General features: G+C 62.9%; 2 protein-coding genes across 2 annotated transcripts; one reads left to right on the top strand and one right to left on the bottom strand.

The window, feature by feature from the left end:
• Positions 1 to 2,652: 2,652 nt before the first annotated feature.
• On the bottom strand, positions 2,653 to 6,692 carry LOC142360588 (uncharacterized). Its single transcript, XM_075414333.1, has 2 exons — positions 6,631 to 6,692; positions 2,653 to 5,577 (listed from the first exon to the last, which is right to left on the bottom strand). Exon 2 carries the CDS (start codon positions 5,444 to 5,446, stop codon positions 4,529 to 4,531), a length of 918 nt encoding a protein of 305 aa, XP_075270448.1. The 5' UTR covers positions 5,447 to 5,577; positions 6,631 to 6,692; the 3' UTR covers positions 2,653 to 4,528.
• POU3F2 (POU class 3 homeobox 2) lies at positions 6,410 to 8,305 on the top strand. Its single transcript, XM_075447254.1, has one exon. It carries the CDS (start codon positions 6,460 to 6,462, stop codon positions 7,804 to 7,806), a length of 1,347 nt encoding a protein of 448 aa, XP_075303369.1. The 5' UTR covers positions 6,410 to 6,459; the 3' UTR covers positions 7,807 to 8,305.
• Positions 8,306 to 8,936: the final 631 nt, after the last annotated feature.

Raw genomic sequence — 8,936 nt, 5'->3', positions numbered from 1 at the left:
TGATCCATGGCAATGGATTTTACTGGATGTAAGAGCACACTTGGTCTTCGGAGTGAATTACTGCAGCCCTTCCTATCCCAATAACAAGATCACATCATGTATGCATTATTAAGCCATGTAATTGAATGGTCCATAGTTTGCATATCAGACTATTAAAATAATGTGTTTTGCTTTTCTTTCAACACGTAATGTTAAAGCCTTTGCGAATATTTGGCGATTCTGATAATTATCACCAAATTACTACAAATGTTCTCTTCATTAACGTGATTTCTTTCAAGCATTTTTTTAAAATGTGAATAATGCATTAAGTGGTGGCTTGTAAAGTGTTTTTTAAATAAAACTTGTCAACTACAATTCGAGAATGAGACCCCCCCCCAAAAAAAAAAAAAAAAGGAGAGAGAAAACTAACAGTTGCACGGGAAGAGAACAATTCTCCTATAAGATTGGAAAAGATGACTTGCCTTTTCCCCTCTTTCAGATAAGTGACTGTACACCTTCCAAGTTTCACTTCATCGGGAGCAGAAGTGCATGCAATCTACAGAGCTGCCGATTGCAGGTGATACAGAACAGATGAAGGGACAAAGTTGGAGTTTTTCCCTTTGCAGGGAATAGATGGGGACGCAGGCAGACAGACAGGGAGATTGATTTGAAAAGATACTGACCTCTCTCCTTCAGCTGCAATTTAACTTGTCCTGGGGGAAAAAAAAATAAAACAAAAAACAAACAAAAAAAAACAACAAACAAACAAACAAAAAAAACACCACACAACCCCCCAGGTGAAATGTGCCTCCCCCTCGCCTGCCTCCCCCCACCCCGAGTTCGCCCTGTCATCCGAACGAACTGCTGCGCCGATCTCAGCAGGTGAATAATTCTCAATTAACTAAGTCCCCAACTTTCTTCTTGCCGTCTTGAGTCACTCTCTTAACCAGATCTTAAGCCTTCGAGACCTTCATCATCTCCTTCCCCCGCCGCACTATTTGCAAAGTTCAATAGCGAAGCAACACAAAAAAACACCGCTGCAAAATAAGAGTCTCTCTTAAAATTAAAGAGCCGCTCATCTGCGTGGGGACAAGTTATTTCCCCCCTTCCCTCCTCCTTTAAGTCGTTTAGGCACCAAAAATAAAAAACCCCAAACCAACCCCTCAACCTCCCCGCAAAGCCCCCCGCAGCCCGCGCCAGGCTCGGCCGCCCTGCGGGGCCGGTGAGCGGGCGGCGGGCCGGGTGTGGGCCGGGTGCGGGGCCGGCCCCGGGTGCGCGGTGCGGGGCCGCGGCTCGGAGCCCCCCTGGGAGCCCGGAGCCCCCCCGGGAGCCCGGGCCTCCCCGCCGGCCGGGGCCAGGGCCGGGGCCGGGGCCGGGGGCGCGGAGCAGAGGGAGGCGGACTGGGCTCCTCTGTTTGGTTTCGGGCTGCGCGGTTTTTTCTTTCCCCTTTCCCTCCTCTCTCTCTCCCCTTTCCTCCTCACTATAGCAACCAACGCCAGTCTGACAAAAATGCACCCTCTGTGGACAATGGCCCAGCCTTCCCGCTCGCCTCCGTCCTCTTCTTCCTCGCCGAGCGAAAGAAAGTTTCCAAACCCCCCCCCCCACCCGCTTCCCCCCCTCTCCCTCCCCGCCCCGGGGCAGGCACCTCCGCAACGGGCCCGGGCCGACCCCCGGGTGGAAGCCCGGGGGGGTAAACACACACACACACACACACACACACACACAGAGAAGTCGCCCCCCAGCCGGGGTCCCCGCTCCCCCCAGCCGCCCTGCCAGCGGGACGGGCGATCCCTACCCCGCCGGGCAGGGAGGGGGCTGCCCCCCGTTGCGTTGGGCCGCCAGGGTTTGGGGAGGGGGTGATGCGGGCGAGGGGGGGTGGCAGGACGCCCCCAGCCCCGTCTCGGTGTGCGCGGCCGGGGCCGCAGCGGTGCCGCCCGCAGCCCCCCCGCCGTGCCCATCCCCGGCCCGGTCCCGGCTCCGGCATCCCCGGCCTGGAGCGGCTTCGGCTCGGCCCGCAGCCGGGAGGGCCCCCGGCGGGGCAGGGCCGGGGTTTGGCTGAGCCCTTCGCGAGGAGCCTGCTTGTCTCCGTCGGACGTGAGCACTGAACGAAACACACGACGGAAAAGCAACCGTTAGATCTCTGGGAGCAGGATGGGCACTTCTCTCTCTTCCTGTCTTTACTCCCTCCCCCCTCCCCCTTTATTTTTTTAAGCAAACAACCAAAAAATAACCCTGCTGCTGTGTGTCGTCCCGCACGACGCTGCGGGCAGCGGGGGCTTTGGGCAGTCCCGGCTGCAGCCGCTTCCCGGTACCGGAGGGGCTGGCTCGCCTCCCCGCTCCGACCAGTTCACCTGCCCCCGGGGCCCGAAGGACCCCCCCCCCCCCCCCAGCCCCGCCGCGGGGCCGGCATCCCGCAGCCCGCCTTTGGACGCGAAACCGCAAACCCCGCAGCACCAATCGCGTCTGGGTCTGCCTCCGAGAATTCAATAAACAAGCTGTATTAACTCCAACCGGAATTTATCGCGCAGACTGATGGAATTTGTCTTTTTTTTTTTTTTCTGCTGCTGCTTCTGCTTCTTTTCCCCCCAAGGCCTCATATTCACCACTCAAAATTTAGCAGTCTGCCTTTGATAAATTACTCAAAGTAATCCCTGCAACTGCTAAGTCTGACTGGTTGACGTCGTGTTAGAAGTCTTCGTAGCGGTATCTATCTATAAAATATTCACTTGCGGACTACAAAGGGTGGATCATTTTTAATGACAAGATTCAGAACTGGGGGATGAAGGGAAAAGATTAATATCCGTGAATTCAAATAATTTAATTTCAAACACTGAACTTAGAACGTTATATCCGACTAGTTTAAACAGTGGTGCTGATAAAGCAGCAGAGCCTCGGATGAATGAAGTGGCCGGAAGAATGCAGTTGCGGGGAACGCTGGAAATGAACCTTAATACAAACTTTACGGGAACTTTTAAATTATTATTATTATTCTACACCTTTCTATCTTCTGCGACAATCAGTATTCTAGCAGGGCAAAAATGTATGTCATATTACACGCATGTGTGTGTATACCTACACATGCAGAGAGAGAGGTTTTTCTTTTAGCTGGAGATAGGTGGAGAAATCTATTTAGACGGGGGATTTTAATTTCAACGTGTCATGTGAGCTTGTGCAATCAAAGTTATCAATTTCTGTCCTTTTTGTTTAGATTTCTTGGTTAAACGTGTTTGTTATATCTACCCCGAGGAGAAGCAACTTGAAAGTGTAGCTTTTGAGTCGTCTTCCAAACACATCCCTGAGGCTGCGGTTCTTGCAGCTTTAAGCAGTTTTCATTAAAGCAGCCAGCTGCCTCTTTGTGTAGATTGGATTTGTGTGTGCGTGTTGTTTTTTTTAAAGCAATCACTTGTGAAGCCCCGGCCTCAGTTTTGTCTCTCCGCAGGCCCTTAAAGTTGAAGTTTCATTCACGTCTCGGGTCTCTCCACCGAATCAGACTCCTCGGAGCAAGGCTGGAAAGAGCCACACGAAAGCGCAGGGCTTGAATACCTCGCAAGAGAAAGGTTAAAAAGGAAGCGGAGATCAAAACAACCCCAGCTCACAAAAGGTGCATTAAACGCGCCCCAGCAATAAGCACCAATCTCCCAAGCTGGCCTTTAAAGGGAGCACCGGGAGCCTCACGTTTATTGCCCCCGGCCATTCTCCGAGGGGCTCGCCGCGCCCCTGCACCCCTGCCGAATTTCCTCCCAGAGCAGCGCCTAATGGGAGGATGACAGAGACGCAGAGCGGGGGCGCGGGGATGCCCCCTCCCCCCCCCTTTCCTTTTAGCTATCCACCTCACGGCTTCCAGACCTGAGTTCAAAACCAGCTTTTCACCTCCACACAGAGCAGCCACACGCAACGCGCGTCCCGCACCGCCACGTAGGCAAAGCCCAAACCCAAGCCCGTGTGTCTGCCGAGCGCTCCCCCAGCCCCCCCCCCCAAGCCCCCCGGGGCCCGGGGAGCAGCCGCGGGGAGCCGGCAACGAGCCCCGCTCCCTTTCCGCCGCTGCAAGCGCGGGTTCTTCCCTCCGGCGTGCGGGGAGCCGAAACGCGGCGGTGAGGGGAGCCCGGCACCCCGCAAGCCGCAGCCCCCCGCGGCGGAGGGGGGGGCGGGGGGTCCCGATGCGTGCTCCCGATGCGTGTGCAGCCCCTCGGCTCCCGGCCGGGAGGGAGCTGCGGCGAAGCGGCGCCCGCCGTGCGTTTCACAGCGAATATTCTCGAGTAGCTGCACCGCGATGAAGGAGATATCAAGGAGGCCTGTCAGTTCAAAGCTTTCGGGGGCCGTTTGAAAACCTTCTCCGCGTCAAAGTAAGCAGCCCGAGTGTTTGAACAGCGGCTTTGAACGGCGAAAAGGGGGCCGAGCCGAGTCAAAACACGGCAGCGCCTGCCCGAGACGCCGCATCACCTCCAGCCTGCTCCCTGTGCGAGCGGAGAAAAGGAGAGAAAGGCTGGCGAGACCTCCGGCCCCGCGGGGTCAGCTCCGCCGCGGAGGGGGGGGCACGGGGCCGTCCCTTTCACATCCCCAGGGACCCGGACCCGAGGGGCGGCGGGGACCGGGAGGGGGACCGGGAGAGGGACCGGGACCGGGACCGGAGCCCGCGGCGGGCAGAGCGCGGCCAGACGCCGCCTCCCCGCTGCCCGGCGCTCCCCTCCGCGGGGGGAGAAGCGAGCGGAGGACCCTTCAGGCGCGGTATTAATGACAGGGCCGACAGCGACGGGGGGGACGGGGAGGTGGAGCCTGCGGCGGCCGCTGGCGCACCGGCCGCGGCTCCGCGGGCCGGGGAGGGGGCCGGAGGGACGGCGGGGGGCTTTGCTGCTGCCGCGGGGGCTCGGGTTTTGCCCGGCTCCCCACGCCGTGCTTCCTGCTCCGGTAACGGCGCGGTTGCCGTTAGCCCCGGGGATCTGCCGCCGGGGCAGGCAGGGCGGCGACCGGCAAGGGTCACCTGCCGGGGGGCCGGGCAGGAGGGAGGACGCACGGCCGGGACGGGCGTGGAGGGGTTCCCCACCCCCCAAAAAAAACCGAAGTGATGGCTGGCGACGAGGAGACGGGGCGCGGGGACCGGCCACTCGTGGGTCGCGCAGACGCCGCGGGGCCGGGGCGCAAGGGGCTTCCCTCGGACGGCCGCCGGGGCAGGTCCGGAGCCCCGCACGCCGGAAGAACCCGCGTGTGGAAACCCCCTCCCCCGATCACGAGGCGTGGCGCGGCCCCTCCCGTTCGCGCCCACGCACGAACTTTTGGCGGCGGACCCGGGGGAGGGCTGGCTGGAAAGCCGCTCCCGGCAGAGCCCCCGGGAGCGGGGCGGGGGGATGCCGGGCGGCTCTCCGGGGCCGGTCCCCGCGATGCTCTGGCGGAAGCCTGCCCCGTGGTGCTTTTTTGTTTCAACCCACCGGTCTACACCTAATCGGGAGGAGCGGCAGGAGAAAATGAGCATCAGATGATAAAAACCCCGGGTGCCCCGTTGTTTCCACGCGGGAAACAAAAGGCAGAGCTTCGCTTCGGGGGTGCTGACACCCCCCCTTCCCTCGACGCTGCCAGGGCAGGCAGTATTCCTCCGCGCTCCGCCTGCACGTCGAAGAAAGGGGGGACAAAAAAAAAAAATTAAAACCCTTAGGAAGAATCTCCACTTTTTCACGGGCAAAGTTTGTTTCCCCCCGCTCCTCCTCCTCCTCCTCCTCCTCCTCTTCCTCCTCCCCTCCTCCCCCCCGCCCGGCGGCAGCAGGCGCTCCCGACGCGCCGCTCAGCTCCCGGGTAACCCCTGCTGCGCCCCGGGCACCACGTCCCTGCGGCTCCGGGTCGGGATAAGGGGGTCACCCCCCCCCCCCCCCGCCCGCCCCGCCGGAGGAGCGGCGCGCTGCGGGGGGCGCCGGCTGCGGCGGGGGAGCGGCGGGCGGGGAGGGGGCTGCCGGCTGCGCAGCCCCGCCGTCGGGGCTGGCTGCGGGGCGGCGCTGCGTGGCCGAGAAAGTTGGGGGCGGGGGGGGGGGGGGGGCGTCCCCCGCCGCGGGGCCGCACGGCCGGGCTCCGGCAGAGCAACAGGACCCGGCGGGCGGGGCGGCGGGGCGGGGCCGGCGGAGACCCCGCCCCCCGCCCCCTCCCCTCTCCCGCCACCGCCCCCCGCGCCCCGTTCCCCCTCGGAGTTGTGTTCCGGGGGCGGTCGCGGGGGGGGGGCGTGTCGCGGGGCGTGTCTCCGCCGCCGGGGCGCGCCAATGGTGGGCGGCGGCGGCGGCGGTTGCCAGGGGCGCCCGCGTCCGTCAGGGCGCGGGGAGCCAATGGCGTGCGGCGGCGGGGCGGGGCGGCCGCGCGTGCCTTCGCAGTGGGCCCCGCCGCGCGGGCCGCGGGGGGGGGGGGGGGGGGGGGGCGCGGGCGCCGCGCGGCGCCCGAGGCGAAAAAGTAGCTGTCAAATGCGCGGCGCCTTTAACCGGCGCGATCAGTGCGGCTCGGCGAGTCATGGCGACCGCAGCCTCCAACCACTACAGCCTGCTCGCCTCCGGCTCCCCCATGGTGCACGCCGAGCCGCCCGGCGGCATGCAGCCCGGCGGCGGCTACCGCGACGCCGGCGCCCTGGTGCAGGCGGACTACGCGCTGCAGAGCAACGGGCACCCGCTGAGCCACGCTCACCAGTGGATCGCGGCGCTGTCCCACGGCGGCCCCGGCGGCGGCGGCGGCGGCGGAGGCGGCGGCGGCGGGGGCGGCGGCGGCGGCGGCGGCGGCGGCGGAGAGGCGCCCTGGTCGGCGGGCGCGCTGGGCCAGCCCGACATCAAGCCGGCGGTGGTGCAGGCGGGCGGGCGCGGCGACGAGCTGCCCCCGCCGCCGCCGCCGCAGCACCCTCCGCCGGGGCGGGCGCCGCACCTGGTGCACCACGGCGGCGGCGGCGGCGGGCACCACGCGGCGGCGGCGGCGGCGGCGGCGGCGGCGGCGGCGGCGGCGGCGTGGCGGGCGGGCGGCGCGGCGCACCTGCCGCCCGGCATGGCCGCGGCCAACGGCGCGCAGGCGGGGCTGCTCTACTCGCAGCCGCCGGGCTTCACCGTCAACGGCATGCTGGGCGCCGGGCAGCCGGGGCTGCACCACCACGGCCTGCGCGACGCCCACGACGAGCCGCCGCCGGGCCCGCCGCACCACGGGGCCGAGCACCCGCCGCCGCCCCACGGCCCCCACCCCGGGGCGGCCGGGCCCCCGCCGCCCCCGCCGCCCAGCGCCGCCGCCGCCGCTCCCCCCGGGCCGCCGCACCACGACCCGCACTCGGACGAGGACACGCCGACCTCGGACGACCTGGAGCAGTTCGCCAAGCAGTTCAAGCAGCGGCGCATCAAACTGGGATTTACCCAAGCGGACGTGGGGCTGGCGCTGGGCACCCTCTACGGCAACGTCTTCTCGCAGACCACCATCTGCCGCTTCGAGGCCCTGCAGCTCAGCTTCAAGAACATGTGCAAGCTGAAGCCTTTGTTGAACAAGTGGTTGGAGGAGGCGGACTCCTCCTCGGGCAGCCCCACCAGCATAGACAAGATCGCGGCGCAGGGCCGCAAGCGGAAAAAGCGCACCTCCATCGAGGTGAGCGTCAAGGGCGCGCTGGAGAGCCACTTTCTGAAGTGCCCCAAGCCCTCGGCCCAGGAGATCACCTCGCTGGCGGACAGCCTACAGCTGGAGAAGGAGGTGGTGAGAGTGTGGTTTTGTAACAGGAGACAGAAAGAGAAGCGCATGACTCCCCCGGGAGGGACGCTGCCGGGCGCCGAGGACGTGTACGGGGCCAGCAGGGACACGCCGCCGCACCACGGGGTGCAGACCCCCGTGCAGTGAACTCGCGGCGGGGGCGCCCGGCCGCCCCCCCCTCCTCCTCCTTCCCCCCCTCCCCCCCCTCCTCCTCCTCTCCTCCTTCCCCCGACTTTTGATTGTCCTTTTTTTCGGTTTGTTTTTTGTTGGTTTTTTTTAATTATTTCATTTCCTCCTATCTTTAAAAAAAAAAAAAAAGACAAAAAAACGAACGAAAAGAAACCGCGCAAAAAAAAAAGAAAAAAAAGAGGGAAAGGAAAAACAAAAAGCGAGAGGGCGAGCGCGAATCACAGCGGACAGACAGGCAGGCAGGCAGGCAGACAGACGGGCAGACAAAGCACCTGCACCGTCCCTTAGACGGGCGCGGGCGCGGCGCTGCGCCCTGGCCGCTCCCGGCGGGGGCACCGGCGCGGAGGCGGGCACCGGCCCGGCCGCGGCGGGTACCGGCGGGGCGGGCGGAGGGCCGAGCCTTTCGCTCCCGGCTCCCCGCCCTCGCTCGGTGGCCAGAAAAACGCGGCGCTGCCCAGGCGGGGAGGGGAGCCCGGGGACGGGGGGGGGGGGGCTGGGGCTTTGGGGGGGGGGGGCAGCCAGCCTGGGTCCCCTCGGCAGCCCCCGGGGTCCCCTCGGCAGCCCCCTCCCGCCACACAAAGGCAGATTGCATTGTGGAATGTCGCTCGGTGTTGGCACATGCTGCTGTGTTTATTTTCTGTGGATCCCCTGTAGGAATATATGAGAGGGGAAAAAAAAAAAAAAAGGAGAGAAAGGAAAAGCTATCCCTTTTTGATGTAGACAGTATTTAACCGTACCGATTTGCACTGCAAGAAAATCGAAGTTTACATAAACAAATTTTTTTTCTTCTTTTATTTCTTCTTTCTTTTTTTTTCTCCTTCCTTTCCGACCTTAATTTTTGCAAATGACTTGCATTTTCCACGGTGAGCGTTAGTCGACCAGTGACCGGTCTACAACATGTTACTGTGTTTTAGCCTTTGCTTCATGTGTATATGTGAACTTTTGTTATAAACAAGTCTTCTTAAATATGTGTAACGCTTATTTTCTCCTTTTACCGCAGCAAAAAGAATGCGTATATCTGTACGTGTGTACACATATGCACACGTGCATAGTCGTACATACGTACACATATATATATATTCTCTCTG

Source organism: Opisthocomus hoazin, chromosome 2 (genome assembly GCF_030867145.1).
Source record: "Opisthocomus hoazin isolate bOpiHoa1 chromosome 2, bOpiHoa1.hap1, whole genome shotgun sequence".
In the NCBI taxonomy this organism is placed as follows: Eukaryota; Metazoa; Chordata; class Aves; order Opisthocomiformes; family Opisthocomidae; genus Opisthocomus; species Opisthocomus hoazin.
Note: the sequence above shows the minus strand (reverse complement) of the source record. Positions and strands in the feature narration are given on the sequence as shown.